Here is a 24,064-nt window from a genome sequence, read left to right on the forward strand (position 1 = left end):
GAAGAACGTATATTTTGTGGCTTTGGGGTGAAGTGTTCTGAAGATGTCAATTAAGTCCATCTGATCTAGTGAGTCATTTAGGCTTGCTGTTTCTTTGCTGAGTTTTTGTCTAGCGGATTTATCCAGTGATGTCAGTGGTGTATTAAAGTCCCCTACTATGATTGTATTGTTGTCAATCTCTCCCCTGATATCTTCCAAGAGTTTTCTTATGTATGTGGGTGCTCCTGCATTGGGTGCATACATGTTTATCAGGGTTATATCCTCTTTTTGTACTGATCCCTTTAGTATTATGAAGTGGCCTTTCTTATCTCTTGTTATGGCCTTCACTTTGAGGTCTATTTTGTCTGATATAAGTATTGCTACGCCACCTTTTTTTTTCATTTCCATTTGCCTGAAAGATATTTTTCCATCCCTTCATTTTCAGTCTGTGTGAGTCCCTTCTACTGAGGTGGGTCTCTTGTAGACAGCAAATATATTGGACATGTTTTTTTATCCATTCAGCCCCTTGATGTCTTTTGATTGGACCATTTAGTCCATTTACGTTTAAAGTTATTATTGAAAGGTACTTGTTTATAGCCATTTCTTTTTTTTTTTTTTTGTGGCTGTTTTCTTTCTGGGCTTTGTAGTTCTTCTTTTTACACCAGTCCCTTTAGCATTTCTTGCATTGCTGGCTTGGTGGTGATAAACTCCCTTAGCCTTTTTGTCTGTGAAGCTTCTTATTTCCCCTTCAGTTTTGAATGATAGCCTTGCTGGATAGAGTATTCTTGGATTCAGTCCTTTGCTTTGCATCACTTTGTAAATTTCTGTCCATTCTTTTCTGGCCTGATGTGTTTCTGTTGAGAAATCATTTGATAATCTGATGGGGGATCCTTTGTAGGTAACTCTCTGTTTCTCTCTTGCAGCCTTTAAGATTCTGTCTTTGTCTTGTACATTTGCCATCGTTATTATGACGTGTTTTGGTGTGGGTCTTTTGGGGTTCATCTTGCCTGGGATTCTCTGTACTTGTGTAACTTTTTTCTTACCCATATCTGGGAAGTTTTCTGACATTATTTCTTCAAATAGGTTTTCTAATCCTTGCTGCTCTTTTTGTCCTTCTTGGAGCCCTATTATGCGTATGTTACGTCGTTTCATGTTGTCCCGAAGCTCCCTTAGGCTCTCCTCCTGCTTTTTAATTCTTTTCTCCAGTTGCTGTTCAGATTGAGCTTGTTTTTCTGCCTTATCTTCTAATTCACTAATTCGATCCTCTGCTTCTTCTAGTCTGCTGTTGAAACTTTCCATGGTGTTTTTGATTGTAGCTATATCATTTTTCATTTCTTCCTGATTCTTGCATAGGTTGTTGATTTTCTCATCCATCCGGTGAATGGATTGTACAACCATTATTCTGAATTCTTTTTTTGTCATGTTGGATGCTTCAACTTCATTAATGTCCTTTCTTGGTGACTCCTCATTGTCTTTCCTCTGGGTGTTGTTTCGTCTCTTCATTCTGATTATCTCCTGATGGTTCAAACGTCGAGTTGTGTGGGCCTGGGCCATGTGCAGTGGGAGCCTCCCACCACCCTAGTGTCACTGAAGGCTCTGACACTAAGATGTGTGGTTGTTGTGCGTTGGTGGAAACCAGGCTCGCTCAGAGTCAGTGTTGTCAGCGCTCAATGTGGCCTTGTAGGCTCCCTTAGAATCAGGGACCCTGCCTGCACCGGGCTGAAACAGAGACCCCCCTGAAGCGTGTTGAAAACCAGAGCCCCCTAGCGTGTGCCAGGAGTCAGAGTTCCCCAGAATCCGGTATCAGAGTCTCTGTTGCTTCGTGCAACCTTGCCTTGAGAATCAGGGTCCCTGTGTGCCCTTGCACCAGGAATTGAAGTCACTGGCTCTTAGTATGAATGCACAGGAAATCAGGATCTCAGGCTCAGGTGATAAGAAACACAGTCAAGTCACTGGTGCTTGGTGCTGCCTCCTGCCCAGAGAATTGGGGTCCCTGGGCCTGTGCTACGTGGGACAAATTCCCGGTGTTCGCGTGATTACTCCTAGCCCAGGACTCCTGAACACGGCCCTATGCGGGATCAGTTCCAAGGTGCTAGCGCACTTCCTGGCTAAAGTTCCTGGAGCACTGAGGCCCAGGCAAGGGGTGGGTCTATCAGTTAGTTACTCTGGCGCTGCCTGCAAGCCTGTGGGAAGGGGGGATGGGCTCTGTTACTCATAGATCTGCTGTGGGGATTTCTGAACTTTTGGTGTCCGCAGGTCTGTAGCTGTGGTCACAAGTCTCTGTCCCGAGTGGCTGCAGGGTCCTGGTATGCGTCTGAGATCAGACTGGGTGGTGCTGAGGCCAGGATCGTAGTCTCAAGCAGCTCTGTTTCCCAAGATGGCGTGGTCACCGTGCCTGTGCTGGCCGCCCAGGAGTGTCTGCGCAGGGAGCGGGACTCCGCAGCCTAAGACTGCCTGGTTTAGCAGCCCCTTAGAAGACCTGCAGAATCTAACTGTCCCTAGCTCATACACACACACCAAAGGCGTCCACACACTCCTCTATCACTTCCTTGCGCTCTCACACTCTCTCCCTCCCTACCTTCCTGCTGGTCGCCATTTTGGAAGTCCCAAGAACATATTATTTTTATCTTTATTTGTTAACGTGGTGGATTACATTGATTGACTTGCGTATGTTAATCCATCCTTTTGTCCCTGGAATGAAACTCACTTGATAGTGATGTATTATTTTTTTTATGTATTTCTGAATTTGATTTGCTAATATTTTGTTTAGGATTTTTGCATCCGTATTCATCAGATATATATTGGTCCATAGTTTTATTTTATTTTTTATTATCCTTGCTGGATTTTGGTATCAGGGTTATATTGGCCTCATAAAATGTGTTAGAAAGTAGTGCTTCTTCTTCAATTTTTTTTGGAAGAGTTTGAGAAGGATAGGTTTTTAATCTTCTTTGAATGTTTGGTAGGATTCACTGAAGCCATCTGGTCCTGGATTTTTATTATTGAGGAGGTTTTTGATAGTTATTTTAATTTCTTCACTGCTGATCAGATCAGTAGTTTTACATTTTCCAATTGTTCATGATTTAGTCTAGGAAGGTTATATATTTCTAGGAACTTATCCATTTCTTCTAGGTTATTGACTTTAGTGGCATATAGTCTTTCATAATATATTAGCATGATCCTTTGTATATCTATGATGTCTGTGGTGACTTCACCTCTCACTTCTGATTTTGTTTAAATGGGTCTTTTCTTTTTTTTCCTCAGTGAGTATAGCCAGGGCTTTGTCAATTTTATTAATCTTTTCAAAGAACCAACTCTTTGTTTTATTTTTTTTTGCATTACCTCAATTTTTTTTTAATTTTTGTTAATCATCATGCAATCATATTTTTCATTTATTTTTTAAAATTATATCTTTATTATTGAAAGTATTACATATGTTCCTCTTTTTCTTTTCTTTTCTTTTCTTTTCTTTCTTTTTTTTTTTTTTTTTTTGAGAGGTAGTGTCATTTTATTCTCTCAATGCCGAGCTAAAATTCCACACGTCTGGCATTAGGGCTACCAGGGGAAAAGCACAGAAGCACCATTGTACACTCCTCGTGTTGGTATCTCAAGTTGCCCGTAACTTCATTTGGCATTGGCAGCTGGCAGTCGCCGCTGGGTCGCCACTGAGAGCAGCGGGTATTGGTGCTATGCATCGCGTGGGACTGGAGGACCTTTGTCGTCTTTCAAAAACGAAGCAGCTTTCCTTCCATTCTTCTGAAGGTGATCTTCATTCATTTTCTCCAAAGCTTCTATCTGTGAGACATTCCTACAGTCACGGAACAAGAACTCCAGGCCATGAGGATGGGTCGGTTCTACAGACTGACTGACATCGATCAACCAAACCTTTCCAGCATGCCACAGCATGTTATATTCACTGAGGTCGGCATGCACGAGCGTGCATTCGTTATATAACTGCTGCATCAAGTGAAGAGTTTGGTGGTAGGCTTCTTTCATTTCTTCGCTACTGAGCTTCACTTCTTTTAATTTGGGAGCTGGAACTTGATCATGGCCAATAAAAGACATCACTAAAATGTGTTTCTTGAGCAGCACAACTGCTGGGCAAAGAATTCCAGCTTTCTGCATTCTGGTGAGGTTGTGCATTTCCTTTTCTGCCAACATTCGGATGATCTTATGTGGATTTAGTTTACTGAAGCGATCTTTAAACCTGAAATCATCTTTAATGTATTTGTCACGGTTCTTAAACTCATTAAGGGTTGTTTTAAATACCTTGATGGCACATTCTGGAGGTATAAATTTACTACATTCCTTTTCATCTTCCATGCCTGTGCTGATGCAGCCAGTGATGGTCTCCAACATTCCCGAATTGACCATTTTATACATAAGTAAGCGTGTCTTAGGATCAACTGCTTTTTCTGCAGTAGAGTGTTCTTTTTTCTCGTGGAGGCGAGCACTTCGACGTTCTTCTGAGTAGGCATGTTGTTTTAAAGCATTGAAAACATGGTTTGATAGTTTTAAATCCATTCCAATTCCATCTCCTACCTGAAACCCAGGTGCAAAATGCTCCATTCTGGCTGTATTCTTTCTCCCACAGACTACTTCATCATGTTTGGTGGTGATGTCTTTTCCTTTTCCAATAAACCCCTTTTTGGGAGTAGGAACTGGTTTTGCTGGTCTATATGGATCATCACGAGTGTCCTGCCAGTCAACCTCATCTTCAGAGCTATCACTGTCTTCATAGGGATACACTTTTCGATAATTCTCAAAGGAAATGGAAACTTTGCTATCGCCATTGAATTTTTTTTCTTCACGCCTAAGCTGTGCATCATATTCTCTGTCAAATTCCATCTGTAGCATCTGAGCCAGCATTAGGTCGCTGGAAGTATCAGTGTTTTCTCCAGTAAGAAATGGTCCTTCAGCAACAGCAACTTTAGGAAAAGCAGCAGCTTCTTCTTCTAATTGCAACTCTTTAGCCAACTGCTCACTCATGACATCAGCCAAAGAACAGGATATTGTCTTTTGAGGAGTAGCCCATGGACACTTGTTGGGTCCCCAGGCCGCCGCCGGCCCGGGTTCCAGCGATGACACTCCGACCAGATCCATGCGGGGAAGAGCCAGCCGCGAGCACAGGAGCGATGGCAGGGCCGGAGGCGGGGCCGGGGCGACGGGGAGCTGGGGCCCAACTGGCGGTGACAGATCCTCTTTTTCCCCCATTGACCTCTTCTAGCCCCCACCCACCGCTGCACCAGGCCTTCACCACCCTATTGTTGGTATCCATGGGTTATCCATGTTGTTGCAAATGTCAGTATTTCATCCTTTCTTATGACTGAGTAGTATTCCATTGTGTATACTTATATGCATACAAGTTCTTTGGTTGGTCACTTCCGACCCACATATCCTCCTCTACCTTCCCTCTGAGATTCTACAGTCTGTTCTATGTGTTTATGTCTCTGGATATATTTTTTAAACATATATTTTTATTGATTTTGGAGAGGAAGGGAGAAGGAGAGATAGAAACATCAATGGTGAGAGAGAATCATTGATGGGCTGCCTCCTGCACATCCCCCACTGGGGATTGAGGCTGCAATGCAGGCATGTGCCCTTATCTGGAATTGAATCCAGGATCCTTCAGTCTGCAGGCTGATGTGCTATCCACTAAGCCAAACCAGCTAGGGCTCTGGATCTATTTTGTTCACCAGTTTATTTTGTTCATTAGATTCCACATATGAGTGAAATCATATGGTGCTTTTCTTTCTCTGACTGGCTTATTTCATTTAGTAAGATACTCTCCAGGTCCCTCCATGCTGTCTCAAAGGGTAAGAGATTCTTCTTTTTTACTGATGCATAGTTTTCCATAGTACAAATGTACCACAGCTTTTTTATCCATTCATCTACTGATGGGCACTCGGGCTCTTTCCAGGTCCTTTCTAAGCTATTGCAAATTTTGCTGCTATGAACATAGGGGTGCATATATTCTTTCAGATTGGTGTTTCTGGTTTATTAGGATTAGGATATATTCCTAGAAGTGGGATCACTGGGTCAAATGGAAGTTCCATATTTCACTTTTTGAGGAAACTCCATACTGTTTTACCTAATGGCTGCACTAATCTGAATTCCCACCAACAGTGTACTAGAGTTCCCTTTTCTCCACATCCTCGCCAGCACATGTTGATTTGTTGATGGTAGCCATTCTGACAGGTGTGAGGTTATACCTAATTGTTGTTTTAATTTTCATCTTTCTGATGATCAGTGACTTTGAGCATGCTTTCATATGTCTCTTGGCCATCTATATGTCCTCTTAGGAGAAGTGTTTATTTAGGTCATTTACCCATTTTTAATTGGATTTTTTTGTCTTCCTTTTGTTAAGTTGTATGTGTTCCTTATATATATTTTAAATTAACCTCTTATTGGATACATCATTGGCAAATATGTTTTCCCATGCAATGTGCTTTCTTGTTATTTTGTTAATGGTTTCTTTTGCTGTGCAGAAGCTTTTTATTTTTACCAGTACCATATGTTTATTTTTGCCTTAGTTTCCTTTGCCCTAGGAGATGTATCTGTAAACATATAGGTATGAGAGATGTCTGAGATTTTGCTGCCTATGGCTTCTTCTAGGAATTTTATGGTTTCATTACTTACGTTTAAGTCTTTTATCCATTTTGAGCTTATTCTTAGGTGTGGTATAAGTTGGTGGTCTGGTTTACTTACTTATTTATTTATTTATTTATTTATTTATTTATTTATTTATTTATTTTGCATGTATCGGTCCAATTTTCCCAACACCATTTCCTGAAGAGACTGTCTCTGATCCATTGTACATTCTTGCCTCTTTTGTCAAATATTGAGTGTAATGGCTTGGGTTGATTTCTGAGGTCTTTGTTCTGATCCATTGATCTATATGCCTGTTCATGTGCCAGTACCAGGCTGTTTGATTAAGGTGGCTTTTTAGTATAACTTGATATCTGGTATTGTGATCCCTCCAACTTTGTTCTTCATAGGATTGCTGTGGGTATCCAGTGTCTTTTTTGGGTCCATATAAATTTTTGGAGTATTTGTTCTAGATCTGTGAAATATGCTCTTTGTGTTTTAATAGAGATTGCATTATATATGTAGATTTTCTTGGGCTGTGTGGACATTTTAATGTTGTTAATTCTATCAATACATGAACACAGTATATTCTTCCACTAGTTTATATCTTTATCTATTTTTTCAATGTCCTGTAGTTTTCTGAGTACAAGTCTTTTGCCTCCTTGGTTAAGTTTCTTCCTAAGTATCTTAATTTTTTTGTTGCAATGGTAAATGGGATTATTTGTTTAGTTTCTCTTTCTAAGAATTCATCATTGATGTATGAAAAGGCCATGGATTTTTTTTTCAAATATATTTTATTGATTTTTTACAGAAAAGAAGGGATAGGGATAGAAAGTTAGAAACATCGATGAGAGAGAAACATTGATCAGCTGCCTCCTGCACACCCCCTACTGGGGATGTGCCCACAACCAAGGTACATGCCCTTGACCAGAATAAAACCTGGGACCCTCGAGTCCGCAGGCTGACGCTCTGTCCACTGAGCCAAACCAGTTAGGGCAGGCCATGGATTTTTAAATGTTGATTTTGTATCCTGCTCCTTTGCCAAATTCATTTATTAAATTTAGTAGATTTTTTGGTGGAGTCTTTAGGATTTTCTATGTATAATATCATGTCATCTGCAGAGTTTTACTTTCTCCTTTCCAATTTGGATGCCTTTTATTTCTTCTTCTTGTCTCATTGCTGTGGCTAGGCCTTCCAGTATTATGTGGAATAAGAGTGATGGATGCAGATATCCCAGTCTTTTGGTGGTTCTTAGGAGAAATGTTTTTAGTTTTTGCCCATTCAGTTTCATTTTGGCTGTAGGTTTGTCATATATGGTCTTTATTATGTTGAGATATGATTCCTATATTCCTACATTGCTCAAAGTTTTTATCAAAAATGAGTGTTTTATTTTGTTGAATGTTTTTTCTGCACTATTTATATGATCATCTGATTTTTGTCTTTCACTTTGTTTATGTGATGTATCACGTTTGTTGATTTGTGAATATTGTACCAGCCTTGAATCACCAGAATAAATCTCACTTGGCCATGGTGTATGATCTTTTTAATATATTGGTGGATCTTATTGGCTAATATTTTATTGAGGATTTTAGCATCTATGTTTATCAGGAATATTGGCCCATAATTTTCTTTCTGTGTAGTGACTTTATATAGTTTTGGAACTAGGATAATGCTGGCCTCATAAAAACAGCTTGAAAAATTGGCCTTTCTCTTGGATTTTTTTTTGGAAAATTTTGAGGAGTATAAGTGCTAGTTCTTCTTTGAATATTTGGTAAAACTCCTGTGAAGCCATCAGGACCAGGGCTTTTGTTTGCTTGGAGTTTATTGTTATTATTACTTCTTCTATTTCCTCAGTTGTTATTGGCCTATTCAGGTTTTCTGACTCTTCCTGATTCAGTTTTGGTAGGTTATATTTTTCTAGGAATTTATCCATTTCATCCACATTGTCCAGCTTGTTGGCATATAGTTGTTCATAGTGTTTTCTTACAATATTTTGTGTTTCTGTGGTGTCAGTTGTTACTTCACCACTTTTGTTTCTGATTTTGTTGATTTGTGTCCTGTCTTTGTTTCTTGATGAGTCTGGTTCACCAACCTTGTTTATCTTTTCAAAGAAGTGGCTCTTGGTTTCATGATTTTTTTTCTTTGCATTTTTAAGTCTATCTGTCCTTTATTTCTGCTCTAATCTTTATTATTTCCTTTCTTCTATTTACTCTGGGCAATTCTTGTTATTTTTTAATTCCTTAAGTTGTAGGGCTAAATATTTCAATATCATTTTTCTTTTTTTTTTCTTTCTTTTTTTTTCAGGTAGGCCTGTAATGCTATGCTTCTGCTGTGTCCCAGTGATTTGGGGTTGTTGTGTGTTCACTTTCCATTGTCTCCAGGAAGTTTTTTATGTCTTTTTTTATCTCATTGGCAACCCACTTATTGTTTAATAACATTCTATTTAGCCTCCATGTGTTTGAATATTTTTGAGTGTTTTTATGTAGTTGATTTCTAATTTTATTCCATTGTGATCTGAGAAGATGCTTGATATGATTTCAATCTTCTTGAACTTGTAGAGACTTGTTTTGTGTCCTAACATGTGGTCTATCTTTGAGAATGACCCATGTTCACTTGTGGGAAATATATATTCTGCAGCATTGGGGTGAAATGTTCTATAAACGTCAATTAAATCCATCTGATCCAGTGTGTGTCCTTTAGAGCAGTGGTCGGCAAACGCATTAGTCAACAGAGCCAAATATCAACAGTACAACAATTGAAATTTCTTTTGAGAGCCAACTTTTTTAAACTTAAACTATATAGGTAGATACATTGTTATTAACTTAATTAGGGTACTCCTAAAGCTTAGGAAGAGCCACACTCAAGGGGCCAAAGAGCCACATGTGGCTCGTGAGCCTCCGTTTGCCGACCACGGCTTTAGAGCTATTGTTTCCTTGTTCATTTTTTTTTTATTGCTTAAAGTAATACAAAGGGTATTACATATGTGTCCATATTTTTCCCCCCGCCCTAGACAGTCCCCTAGCCTCCCCTATCCCCCAGTGTCTTATGTCCATTGGTTATGCTTATATGCATGCATACAAGTCCTTTGGTTGATCTCTTACCCCCCTACCTCCTGCCCCCCAACCCTCCCCGGCCTTCCCGCTGCAGTTTGACGATCTGTTTGAGGCAGCTCTGCCTCTGTATCTATTATTGTTCAAAAGTTTATAATGGTCTCTATTATCCATGAATGAGTGAGATCATGTGGTATTTTTCCTTCATTGACTGGCTTATTTCACTTAGCATAATGCTCTCCAGTTCCATCCATGTCTTTGCAAATGGTAAGAGTTCCTTCCTTTTTAGAGCAGCATAGTATTCCATCGTGTAGATGTACCACAGTTTTCTAATCCATTCATCTACTGATGGGCACTTAGGCTGTTTCCAGATCTTAGCTATGGTGAATTGTGCTGCTATGAACATAGGGGTGCATATATCCTTTCTGATTGGTGTTTCTGATTTCTTCGGATATATTCCTAGAAGTGGAATCACAGGGTCAAATGGGAGTTCCATTTTCAGTTTTTTGAGGAAACTCCATACTGTCTTCCATAGTGGCTGCACCAGTCTGCATTCCCACCAGCAGTGCACAAGTGTTCCTTTTTCTCCACATCCTCTCCAGCACTTGTCGTTTGTTGATTTGTTGATGATAGCCATTCTGACAGCTGTGAGATGGTACCTCATTGTTTTTTTGATTTGCATCTCTCGGATGATTAGTGACTTTGAGCATGTTTTCATATGTCTCTTGGCTTTCTGAATGTCCTCTTTTGAAAGGTGTCTATTTAGATCCTTTGCCCATTTTTTGATTGGAATGTTTATCTTCCTTTTGTTAAGTTGTATGAGTTCCCTATAAATTTTGGAGATTAGGCCCTTATCAGATATGACATTGGCAAATATGTTTTCCCACACAGTGGGTTTTCTCGTTGTTTTGTTGATGGTTTCTTTTGCTGTGCAGAAGCTTATTATTTTGATGTAGTCCCATTTGTTCATTTTCTCTTTAGTTTCAAGTGCCCTAGGAGCTGTATCAGTGAAGAAATTGTGTCGGCTTATGTCTGAGATTTTGTTGCCTTTGGATTCTTCTAGAATTTTTATGGTTTCCTGTCGTACATTTAAGTCCTTTATCCATTTTGAGTTTATTTTTGTGTATGGTGTAAGTTGGTCGTCTAGTTTCATTTTCTTGCATATATCTGTCCAATTTTCGCAACACCATTTATTGAAGGGACTATCTTGGCTCCATTGTATGTTCTTGCCTCCTTTTTCAAATATTAATTGAGCATATTGGTTCGGGCCGATTTCTGAGCTCTCTATTCTATTCCATTGATCTATATGCCTATTTTTGTGCCAGTACCAGGCAGTTTTGAGAACTGTGGTTTTGTAATGCATCTTGATATCTGGTATTGAGATCCCACCTACTTTGTTCTTTTTCAGGATTGCTGCAGCTATTCAGGGTCTTTTTTTATTCCAGATGAATTTTTGGAGACTTCGTTCTAGATCTATGAAGTATGCCGTTGGTACTTTAATGGGAAGTGCGTTGAATTTATAGATTGCTTTGGGTAGTATGGACATTTTAATGATATTGATTCTACCAATCCATGAACACAGTATGTTCTTCCATCTGTTTATGTCTTCCTCTATATCTTTTTTCAACAACCAGTAGTTTTCTGAGTAGAGGTCTTTTACCTCTTTAGTTAAGTTTATTCCTAGGTAGCTTAATTTTTTTGGTGCGATGGAAAACGGGATTGTTTTTATAATCTCTCTTTCTGAAAGTTCACTATTGGTGCATAGAAATACCTCAGATTTCTTGGGGTTAATTGTGTATCCTGCTACAATGCCAAATTCATGTATTAAGTCTAGTAGCTTTTTGATGGACTCTCTAGGGTTTTGTATGTATAATATCATGTCGTCTGCAAATAAGGACAGTTTTACTTCCTCTTTTCCAATTTGGATGCCTTTTATTTCTTCTTCTTGCCTAATTGCAATGGCTAACACTTCCAGTACTATGTTGAACAGGAGTGGTGAGAGGGGGCATCCCTGTCTTGTTCCTGTTCTTAGGGGAAATGGTGTTAGTTTTTGTCCATTGAGTATGATGTTGGCTGTGGGCCTGTCATATATGGCTTTTATTATGTTGAGGTATGATCCTTCTACTCCCGCCTTACTGAGAGTTTTTATCAAAAATGGGTGTTGAATTTTGTCAAATGCTTTTTCTGCATCAGTTGATATGACCATGTGGTTTTTTTCTTTCAATTTGTTTATGTTATGTATCACGTTTATTGATTTGCGGATATTGTACCATCCTTGCATCCCTGGTATACATCCTACTTGGTCATGGTGTATGATCTTTCTGATGTACTGCTGGATCCGATTTGCTAAGATGTTGTTGAGGATTTTGGCATCTGTGTTCATGACGGATATTGGCCTGTAATTCTCTTTCATTGTGTTGTCTTTACCTGGTTTTGGTATTAGGGTGATGCTGGCTTCATAGAATGAGCTTGGAAGTGTTCTTCCCTCTTGAATTTCTGTAGTAGTCTGAGGAGGATAGGTTTTAGTTCTTCCTTGAATGTTTGGTAAAACTCCCCTGTGAAGCCGTCTGGTCCTGGGCTTTTGTTTGCTGGAAGCTCTTTGATGACTGCTTCAATTTCTTCCATAGTTATTGGCCTGTTGAGATTTTTAGATTCTTCCAGACTGAGTTTTGGAATGTTGTATTTTTCTAGGAATTTGTCCATTTCCTCCAGGTTGTCTAGTTTGTTGGAGTAGAGCTGTCCATAGTATTTTTTAACAATCATTTGTATTTCTGTGGGGTCTGTTGTTATTTCGCCTCTATCGTTTCTGATTTTGTTTATTTGGGTCCTCTCTCTTTGCTTCTTGGTGAGTCTGGCTAGAGGTTTGTCAATCTTGTTTATCCTTTCAAAGAACCAGCTCTTGGTTTCATTGATTTTCTGTATTGTTTTTTTGGTCTCTATGTCATTTATTTCTGCTCTAATCTTTATTATCTCCTTCCTTCTGCTCACTCTGGGGTTTTCTTATTGCTCTCTTTCTAATTCTTTGAGTTGTAGAGTTAGATGATTTACTACCATTTTTTCTTGTTTGTTGAGATAGGCCTGTAGAGCTATAAACTTCCCTCTCAGGACTGCTTTCATTGTGTCCCATAGGTTTTGGATTGTTGTGTTTTCATTGTCATTAGTTTCCAGGATGTTTTTAATTTCTTCTTTGATCTCATTGGTAACCGAATCAATATTTAATAGCATGCTATTCAGCTTCCAGGTGTTTGAGTATTTTGGGTTGTTTTTATTGTAGTTTATTTCTAATATTATGCCATCGTGGTCTGCGAAGATGTTTTTTATGATTTCAGTCTTCTTGAATTTGGGGATACTTTGCTTTTGACCCAATATATGGTCTATTTTTGAATATGTCTTATGAGCACTTGAGTAGAATGTATATTCCCTGGCTTTGGGGTGAAGTGTTCTGAAGATGTCTATTAAGTCCATCTTATCTAGTGAGTCATTTAGGATTGCTGTATCTTTGCTGATTGTTTGTCTAAAGAACTTATCCAGTGCTGTCAGTGGTGTATTAAAGTCCCCTACTATGATTGTATTGTTGTCCATCTCTCCTTTGATATCTTCCAGGATTTTTTTTATGAATTTGGGTGCTCCTGCATTGGGTGCATATATGTTTACCTGGGTTATATCTTTTTGTTGTATTGATCCCTTTAGTATTATGAAGTGGCCTTCCGTATCTCTTGTTATGGCCTTCACTTTGAGGTCTATTTTGTCCGATATAAGTATTGCTACCCCAGCTTTCTTTTCCTTTCCATTTGCCTGAAAGATATTTTTCCATCCCTTCACTTTCAGTCTGTGTGAGTCCCTTCTACTGAGGTGGGTTTCTTGTAGACAGCAGATGTATGGGTCATGTTTTTTTATCCATTCAGCCATTCGATGTCTTTTGGTTGGAGCATTTAGTCCGTTTACGTTTAAAGTTATTATTGAAAGGTACTTGTTTGTAGCCATTTCTTTTTTGTGTGGCTGTTTTCTTTCTGAGCTTTTTATTTCTTCTTTTTATACCAGTCCCTTTAGCATTTCTTGCATTGCTGGCTTGGTGGTGATAAACTCCCTTAGCCTTTTTGTCTGTGAAGCTTCTTATTTCCCCTTCAATTTTGAATGATAGCCTTGCTGGATAGAGTATTCTTGGATTCAGTCCTTTGCTTTGCATCACTTTGTAAATTTCCGTCCATTCTTTTCTGGCCTGATGTGTTTCTGTTGAGAAATCATTTGATAATCTAATGGGAGATCCCTTGTATGTAACTTTCCGTCTCTCTCTTGAAGCCTGTAAGATTCTCTCTTTGTCCTGAACATTTCCAATGGTAATTATGATGTGTCTTGGTGTGGGTCTTTTTGGATTCACCTTGTTTGGGACTCTCTGGGCTTGTGTGACTTCTTTCTTCCCCACCTCAGGGAAGTTTTCTGATATTATTTCTTCGAATAGGTTTTCTAACCCTTGTTCATCTTTCTGTTGTTCTGGCACCCCTATTATTCATATGTTGTTTCGTTTCATGTTGTCCCAAAGCTCCCTTAGGCTCTCCTCCTGTCTTTTAATTTTTTTCTCCAATTGCAGTACATTTTGGGTGTGTTTTGCTTCCTTGTTTTCTAATTCACTAATTCGTTCCTCCGCTTCTCCTAGTCTACTGTTGATACTTTCAATGGTGTTTTTTTATTGCAGCTATATCACTCTTCATTTCTTCTTGGGTCTTACTTAAGTTGTTGATTTTTTCATCTGTTTCTTCTAGCTTCTTCCATATGTTGTTGATTTTTTCATCTGTTTCTTCTTGCTTCTTGCAGAACTTGTTGATTTTTTCCTCCATTCGTTTTATGCACTCTAGAATCCTTATTCTGAATTCTTTTTCTGTCATGTTGCATGCCTCCGTATTACTTAGCTGCTTTTCTAGAGAGTCCTCCTTCTCTTTCCTTTGGGGGTTTCTTTGTCTACCCATGTTTGATCTTACTGACATATCTAGACTTTGAGTCGTTCAGTGGCTGCTCCCTTGGTGGCAGTGACTCCTTGGTCTGTGGTTGCTCTTCGGGCGGTTGTGGTAGCAGCTGCTCTTCAGTTGGCAGCAGCTCCTCTGGTGGGTGCTGTTCACAGCTGTGGTGGCTCTTCTGGCTGGTTGGGGGAGGCTTCACGTACAGCTGCTGTTCCTCAGCAGAGGGTGTGGTGCTCAGGAGGCTGCTGTTGCTTGGATCTGCTGCATTGATTTAAAGGCACAAAATACAACACAACAAGGCACCACGTACCAGGCACTATACACAAATATATTCACGATATTAATAACCCCAAATAAAGGTGACCACCCGAATTAAGAGAATTGGGAGATAAGGAAGAAGGTAGGAGAAAAAGATAAAAGAGAAAAAAGAAAAGAAAAGTAGGGACCAAAAAAAGGAGTGCAAAAATGAAATTGGGAAAAAGGAGGGGGGGCAATAAAAGCGAGAAAAGAAAAGAAAAAAAAGAGCGAAAAGAGAGAATGAAGTGGAAGAGGGGAAGAGACTTTTTATATGAGGAGAATACTCCTATAGAACAGCCACTAATCCCAACAAATTCCAGCAACAGCTCCCTGGAGATGGATGCAAACTAGAAACAACTAATAATATAACGATGAAAATAGAATGGAGGACACTATTCCCAAAATAAAATAAAGAGAAAATAAAATGGCAGTTTAAAAAATGGTAAAATGGTAGCAGTAACAATACTGGTTAAAAATAAGAAGGTAGTAATTAAAAGGGTAAAATCAGGTGATGGAAAAAGAAGAAGAAAAAAAAAGAAAAAAATGAAAAAAATTGGTTTCTTAGTTAAAAGGTGAAAAAAGGAAAAAAAAATTGCAGTAGTGAAGGACCCTCGGTTCTTCTATTCTTCAGTCTGGCTCACCTTTAGTCCTGCCAGGTATTCAGGAGAGTGTTGAGTTTCCCTGCGATACACTGTTCCTCTGTGTTGTAAACCACAGTCCTTATTTTAAAGCAGGCCGTATTTGTTTCCCAGACTGCCTTATTTTGTGTTTAGCAAGGAGTCAGTTTGTGGGTCAGCCTCTGGGTGGCAGTGTTCTGGGGTTGGCCTCTGAGGCTATACGGCTTCTCTATCGCACTTAAAACTGATTTGGAGAGGTCAACTATCCAGAGCTGGTTCCTTAATAGTTACCAGCTCTATGTTGTTGCTGGGATTGAAAATCCCTCTATAGGCCAGACCCTGTTAACTCCCAGGGACTGATCAGATTATTTTAATCCTTGATCTCATTCAGGGTGGAATCTGGGTGTGGCTGTGCTCCTTGCCTGTGGGCTGGGGGGAGGAGTCTCTCTCTCTGGAGAGAATGGCTGCCCCAGTCCTTGGCTCAGGGGTGTCTCAGCACTCAATTCGCTGCCACCTCTCCCGGCCCCCCTTCTCTCCTCAGTCTCTCCCCAGATTCCACTCCTCTGCACACTCTCCCTCTCTTCAGCCAAGGTGAGTGTCTGTATCCGAAATGTCCCATGAACAGGATTCAGTGAAAACAAACAAACAAACGCCAGCCGCGGAAACAGGGAAGGCTTGGTTTCTGTAAGCTCTTCTCTTACCAGCACTGCATGGTCTGGTCAGCTCTTCAGGCTGCCCCCTTTAGGCTCAGTCTTCCGTGATCACAGAACCAAGCTCTCAAATCCCCTGGCAGCGCCAGGAATCCCTTGGATCTCCTTTCCCCAGTCAGGGGCCATGCCTGTCCCAAGGGACGCGGCTGTCTGCCACGCGGTCTCCCTCCGACCCTCTGGGCTCAGAGGTCTGGCAAACTTTCCTGCCCAAATCCCTGTTTTTTTTACCTTTCCAGGGGAGTTCTGCCCTTCCAGGCTGCAAACCGTCTCACCAGCTGAGCAATTTTGCCAATTCGGGGTGGGTGTTATTAGTTTCAGCTGCTCACTCCATTTGCTCCGGGACACGACCTGCGACACGTCTGCCTATATCGCCGCCATCTTCCCTCCTTGTTCATTTTTTGTCTGGAAGATCTATCCAGTGAAGTCAGCAGGGAGTGTTAAAATCCCCTACTATGACTGTATTATTGTCTATGTCTGTCTTAAAGTCTGCCGAAGTTGTTTTTTGTTTTTGTTTTTGTTTCTCTCTCTCTCTCTTTCTCTCTCTCTCTCTCTCTCTCTCTCTCTCTCTCTCTCTCTCTCCTCTCTCTCTCTTACATTTAGGTCCTCCTGTATTGGGTGCATATATGTTTACCAGGGTTATAGTCTCCCGTTAGATTGATTCCTTTAATATTATGTAGTGACCTTTGTTGTCTATTATGATGGCCTTCATTTTGAAGTCAATATTGTCAGATACGAGTAATGCTGTCCCAGCCTCTTTTTTCCATTTGCATGGAAAATTATTTTCCATTCATCCATTCTCATCTTGTGTGAGTCTTTTTTTTCTGAGGTGGGTCTCTTGTAGACGGCATAGAGTTGGGTCATGTTTTTGTATCCATTCAGCTACCCTATGTCTTTTAATTGGAGCATTTAATCCATTTAAGGTCATCATTGGTTGATATTTATTTACTGACATGTTAATTCTGTATGCCTAAGTGACTCCCTATATGTATCTTTCTTCTTCTCATTACAGCAGTCCCTCTTATCATTTCTTGCAGTGCTGGTTTGGTGGTGATAATTTCCTTTAGCCTTTTTTCTTATCTGGGAAGCTCTTTATTTCACCCTCTATTTCAAATTTAGCCTTGCTGGATATAGTAATCTTGGTTTCAGATACTTGCTTTTCATGACCTTGAATACTTCATGCCCTCCCCTTGAGGCCTGTAGTGTTTCTGATGAAAATCCGTTTCTGATGAAATCCTTGTGGTTGCTTCTTTGTAGGTAATAAATTTCTTTCTCTTGCTGCCTTTAAAATTCTCTCATTGTCTTTCATTTTGGGCATTATAATTTTGATGCATCTGAGTGTGGGCCTGTTTGGGTTCTTTTTGCTTGGGACTCTCTGTACCTCCTGGACTTGTGTGACTTTTTCCTTCACCAGGTTTGGGAACATTTCTGCCATCATTTTTCAAACATGTTCTCTAAACCTTGCTCACTTTCTTCTCCTTCTGGACACCTATTATGCAAATATTGTTATGTTTCATATTGTCCCAAGGCTCCCTTAAGTTTTCCTCCTGTTTTTTTTGTTTTTGTTTTTGTTTTTGTTTTTTTTTTGGTTCTCTGATTGAGTGATTTCCTTCTACCCTGTCTTCTAATTCACTGATCTGATCCTTGGCTTCCCCTGATCTGCTGTGTATTCCTTCCAATGTGTTCTTTATTAGTGCTATGTCATTCTTCATTTCCAACTGGTCTTTTTTCGTAGTTTCTATATATTTTCTCATCCTGCTGAGCATCCTTGTAATCATTATTCTAAACTCTATATCTGCTAAATTTCTTATCTTCATTTCATTTAGCTATTCTTCTGGAGAATTCTCTTGTTCTTTCATTTGGGTCTTGTTTTTTTGTCTCCCCATTTTGGCTGCCTGTTTGTGTTTGTGTTTATGTATTAGATAGATCTGCTGTGACTCCCATGTATAGTGCTCAACAATGTCAGATGCTTTCTGTGATTTGCACTGGGTACCCTGTTTGAAGCTGTCAGCAATCCAAATCTTGTGGCTCCTTCTGCTAGGTCTGAGTGACTTTGGAAAGGACAAAAACATGCCCTAAGGTCTGCTTTTCCTATAACTGGGTCCAGAAGACCAGGCAAAACTTAAAGCCTCCAGATATCTGCCTGTGCCTGGAGTCTGACTGCCATGCTCAGTGTTAATTAGCCTTAGGCTATAGACCACAACAAGGTGTAGACTCCATAGGATGAAGCAAGGTGTTTTACAAAAGGATGTGGCAATTTCTCTCCCCCACCCCCCAACACAGAAGCTGGCTGTATGGTAAAGGTCAGCTGGAGAAAAATGTTCTCTGCAGTATGAGGGATTGACTCAGCAGAGGATACCAGGCTGGCTGACTTCTGAACTCTAACCCCAGAGCCCTTAAACCTGGAATCTCCTCACACTGCTGTAGCCACTGTGCCCTCCCTCTGCTGGAGCACAAGGTGAGTGGCTTCACATGAAATTTTGTACATTGGCCCTTTAAGAGAATACCTGCATTTTCAACTGTCCTTCTCTGGCCAACAACAACCCTACTGCTTTTCACAGCCAGATGTTATGTGGACATCTTTCTCAGTTCTGGTGCTCTCTGCTGGAGGGCAAGCTTGGGGATTAGTCCACAGAGTTCTCAGTGGCAACCACCCACAGCTGAAATATCTCTCCAGAACTTCAGGGGCTATCTGTAGGAGCCCTGCCAGCCCTTTTTGCGCCTCTGCCCTTCCTACTAGTCTCTATGCGGTCTTCACTTTCCATCCTTGGTAATCAGGGTTCTTTCCAGATAGTCTTCAGTCGATTATTCAGGATTTTTTTTTTTTTTTGTATTTTAGTTGTAATTCCAGCTTGGTCCTGGGAGCGTGTCTGTAACATTCACTTTGCTGTCATTTTTTATCTCTTATGAATTTTTTTGTATAGTGATTTTGTTCTCTAGTTCATTCAATTCTGCTCTCATTTTTACTATTTCCTTTCTTTTGACTTTGGGTTGCCTTTGTTCTGCTTTTTCTAGTTCTTTAAGATGTGATTTTAGGTTGTTTACTTGGGATTTCTCTTATTTATTGAGATAGGCCTGTAATGATATAAACTTCCCTCTTATTATTGCTTTCGCTGCATCCCAGAAGTTTTAATATGTTGTACCATCATTCTCATTTGTCTCTATACATCTTTTGATCTCATCTTTTATTTCTTCTTTGATCCAGGCACTTTTTTAGTAGTATGTTGTTTAATCTCCTCGTATTTGTGTGTTTCTTTACAACTTTTTTGAAGTTTATTTCTAATTTCAAGGCATCGTGATTGGAGAATATATTTATTATCATTTCAATCTTCTTGAATTTGCTGATGCTAGTTTTGTGACCCAACATATGGTCTATCCTTGGGAATGTTCCATGTGCACTGGAGAACAATGTATAACCTAATGTTCTGTGATGGAAGCTTCTGTAAATGTCAATTATTTCCATTTGATCTAGTGTTTCATTTAAAGCCAATATTTCCTTATTGATATGCTGTTTGGTTGATCTGTCCAGACCTGCCAAAGGAGTATTAAGGTCCCCAACTATGACTGTGCTTAAATCTGTTTCTCCCTTTAGTTCTGTGAGTAGTTGTTTTATATATTTTGGTGCTCCTTGGTTGTGTGCACATATATTAAGAAGTGCTAAGTTTACTTGATGTAGTATCCCACTTATCATTATAAACTGTCCATCTTTGTCTCTTGTTATCTTTGTTATCTTGAAGTCTTTTTTGTCAGATATAAGTATAGCTACATCTGCTTTTCTGTGGATATCATTTTCTTGGAGAATCATTTTCTACCCTTTTACTTTGAATCTAACTTTCTCTTTGCAGCTTAGATGAGTCTCTTGTAGACAGCATATTATTGAGGGCTTTTTTTTTTTAAATCCACTCTGCTACTCTGTTGCCTCTTTATTGATGAATTCAGACCATTTACATTTATGGTAATTATTGATGTATGAGGACTTACCATAGTCATTTTTTAAATATATTTTTATTGATTCAGAGAGAGAGAGAGAAATATCAATGATGAGAGAGAATCATTGATTGGCTGCCTCCTGCACGTCCCCCACTGGGGATCAAGCCCACAACATGGGCATGTGCCCTTGACTGGAATCGAACTCTTCAGTCCGCAGGCTGATGCTCTATCCACTGACCCAAACCAGCTAGGGCTACTTTAGTAGTTTTATCTTTTGTTTTCTGGTAGCTCTGTCCTCCATTAGTTCTTTCCCTTTGTGTTTCTGTTTGTTGTTTTTATCTGGTGGTATTCCATACTTCTTTCCTTTTTAAGCTATGTATCCTGGTTTGGGGATTTTTGTGTGTGATTACCATTAGGTTTATAAATAATAAAGTTGCATATATATAGTAGTTTTTTTTTCTTTTGAGTGTATCTGATCTTCATCCTCCTTTGCCAGTTCAGACCTTTACCACCTCCCCTTTTATGTGTTTTTTTTGTTTGTTTGTTTTGTGTGTTATTTTTTGTCACAAATTATCCATGTTTATGCTGTAAGTTTTTTGTGATCTTACCCTTAGTGTTCTGACCTTATGTTCTTTGTTTCAGGTAGAATAACTCCCTTGATTATTTCCTTCAATGGAACGTCTTTTTTTTCTTCTTCTTCTTCATATTTAAAGAATAGTTTTTCTGGATATATTATCTATGGCTGATAATTTCTCTCTTTCAGACATCTGAACATTTGGTTCTACTCTCTTATGGCTTGTAGAGTTTCTGCTAAGATGTCAGATTTAATTCTGATGGGTTTGCCTTTGTGGGTCACTTCCTTCTTTTCCCTGGCTAATTTGAGAATTTTTTATTTGTCATTAATTTTTGACAGTTTTAATACAAAGTGCCTTGGAGAGGGCCTCTTTGGATTGAGGTATCTAGATGTTCTATTTGCTTCTTGGATTTGAGGATCTAGTTCTTTCCATAGGTTTGGGAAGTTCTTATCCACTATTTGAATAGACTCTCCATTCCCTGCTCCCTCTCTTATTCCTCTGGAATGCCTATTATTCTAACATTGCTTTTCTGATGGAGTCAGATATTTCTCATAGAGCGCTTTCATTCTTCTTTATGCTCAGGTCTTTTCCTTCTTCCATCTGCATCATTTCTAGATTCCTATCTTCAATATCACTGATTCTTTCCTCCATCTGGTTGGCTGTTTTCTATGCTCAGTAGTTCATCTCAATCTCCTTAATTGCATGCTTCATTTGCATGATTTTTGATTTGGTTCATTTTTAAAGTTTCAATGTCGTTTTTTAATATATTTTTATTGATTTCAGAGAGGATGGGATAAGGAGAGAGAGACAGAAACATCAATGATGATCTAGAATCATCGATCTCACACACACCCTAATGGAGATTAGCCCACAACCCAGGCATGTGCCCCAATTGGGAATCGAGCTATGACCTACTAGTTCATAAGTTGATGCTCAACCCCTGAGCCACACTGGTATAGCTTTTTTTTTTTTTTTTTCTTATTAATCCTCACAGCCTTTTCCATACCTCTGCCCTTCCTACCAGTCTAGATGTGGTTTCTTCTGTAAGTCCTTCGTTATAGCACATCTGTTCAGCAAGTGTTCAGTTGGTTATTTGGGATTGTTCTATAATTTAGTTGTAATTCTGGTTTTATCTTGGAGGAGGTGACTATAATTTCCATCTACTTCACTGACATCTTGGATCCTCTCCAACTCACTGTTTTCAAGATTATATTACATGTGAATGTTTAGATTACAGAACTTTGATTATGATGTGTTTTGGTATAGGTTTCTTTGATTCATCCTCTTTGGTGCTCATTCATGTTCTTAATATTGTAAGTTTGTCTTTTGCCAAATCTGTGGATTTTTCAGCCATTATTTCTTTGAGCATTTTTTCAACCCCTCATTCCTGCTCTTTATCCACGACTTCTCTAATGACGGGAATGTTACATCTTTTATTACAGCCCTGCAGTTCCTTGAGTCTCTTTTATTTTCTTCTAATTTATGATCTCTGTGTTGTTTAGATTAGATAATTTCTATTATTCTATCTTCAAGTTCACTAATTCTTTCCTCTGTCCTCTCCATTCTGTTGTGGAGCCCATTCAGTAAGCATTTTTTATTATTATTTCAGTTGTGTTTTTTATTTCTAAAATTTTCTTTTGTTTTTTTTTCTGTATTTTCTATTAATTTGCTGAGATTTAGTATTTTTTCATCTATTTCAAGTATGATTGTAATTGTTCACTGAAGCATTTTTATGATGGCTGCTTTAAAATCCTTGTCAAATAACTCCAACATCTTTGTCATTTAGTTGTTGGTATAAATTAACTATCTTGTCTCATTGAAGTTGAGATTTCCTAGTGTTTGATGTGGTTTTCTATTGTATCCTAGACATTTTGGGTATTATATTATGAGACTCTGGATCTTATTTAAATCTTATTTTTTAGTAGACCTTCTATGACACTGTGCCAGCAAGGCACTCACCTTTTTATTGCTAGATGGAGCGGAAGAAATGGGGGTGGAAGTCCATGTTCCCTGCTTAGCCTCCATTGACACCCTGGGGAAGATAGGTGCTTTGTTATTGCTAATCAGGGTTTGGTGTTCAAGATTTCCACTAGGCTTCTTCTGATACGTTCTTTTTTTGGAAGAGGTAGGGGTCCCTTGCTACTATTTCCCACATTGCTTCAACTGATATGATACCAGGAGATGGTAAAAATACTGCTTTCCTGCTTGGCCTTTATTGTCATCACCTTGGCATTGCTCCAGGAATGGGAGGAGAGTTGGAGTTACAGTCTGGCAATGGTGAAAGTCCAGGCTCCCTGTATGGTGACTTCATGGGGGTACAGTATAATGGAATTCCTGGCTCCCCACTCAGTTTACTCTGACAGGATCTCAGTATGGGAGGGGATAGACAGGTTGAGATACCTTGTTACAGCTGGGTGAGTGTAGAAGTCTAGGTTCTCCACTAGGCCTTTACTCGTAAAGGTCAGTTGAAAAGCATTTTTCCCATGGCATTTGGCTGCAGTTATTGTCTAAAAGTGTTCTATTTTGCTAGGCTACCCCTTTCCTGTTTGTTTGTTTTTTCTAAATAAAGCAGGCTTTTATTTGGGGCTTATTTTGTCTGTTCTCATTGGAATTTCTGGGTTGATGGCTTCTTCAGCTCCAGATGTAAGATATATGAGGCAAAAATAAAATTGCTGTGTTGTTCCTTTGGTCCTGAGACCATCGGCCTTTTTCTCTCTACCCTTTAGACTTTTTTATTTGTTTCATATACAATATTCAGTTTTTTTAGCTATACTTCATGGGAAGAATAGAAAACAGTAGTTTGATATAGTTTTTAAATGCTAAATGTATATATATTTTAAATGAAGCCATTCATATATGATATTCACTTATTCAACAGTTAATTATCATCCTCTCTGGAACAGAGAAAGGGCAATCCCACAAGCATTGAGGATGCTAAATAAATGACATATTATCATTGTTTGAAAATATCTTACAGTAGAATAAGAAACACCTTTCTTAAAATAAGAGCAATGAAATTTATAAATTTCATGGTTAAAGGCCAGAGTAAATTTTCCTATTTAAAGATTTAGAGAGAGGTCAAAATCCCAAGTGAAAGAAAATTTGCTATGTTAAACAAAAGTAAGGTAATCTAATACCTAGATTAATGATATAAGAGAAAGTGTGTAAAGGATTGTTGGCAGGAAACATTATCAGAGGAAATTTAGTAGAAGAAAAATAATCTAGGGATGACTATATTTTTTAAAAGGAGAAACAATAGTTATAATTATAATGATAATAAACATGTTGATGGTAAATAAGTGCTATTGGGTATCCTTTACCTTTCTTGCACTCAGTTTTCCTTTTTGGAAAATACAAGGCATTAGTAGA

At 39.0% G+C, this 24,064-nt stretch overlaps 2 protein-coding genes across 3 annotated transcripts in view; one reads left to right on the forward strand and one right to left on the reverse strand.

Moving 5' to 3' along the window:
* SLC16A2 (solute carrier family 16 member 2) overlaps positions 1–24,064 on the forward strand; it is a 178,442-nt gene that overhangs the window by 124,992 nt on the left and 29,386 nt on the right. The window lies entirely within an intron of this gene.
* Positions 3,507–5,205, reverse strand: LOC118653352 (serine/threonine-protein kinase RIO3-like). Its single transcript, XM_036304079.1, has one exon. It carries the CDS (start codon positions 5,188–5,190, stop codon positions 3,664–3,666), a length of 1,527 nt encoding a protein of 508 aa, XP_036159972.1. The 5' UTR covers positions 5,191–5,205; the 3' UTR covers positions 3,507–3,663.

The sequence above is a fragment of the Myotis myotis genome, unplaced genomic scaffold (genome assembly GCF_014108235.1).
Source record: "Myotis myotis isolate mMyoMyo1 unplaced genomic scaffold, mMyoMyo1.p scaffold_m19_p_4, whole genome shotgun sequence".
NCBI lineage: Eukaryota > Metazoa > Chordata > Mammalia > Chiroptera > Vespertilionidae > Myotis > Myotis myotis.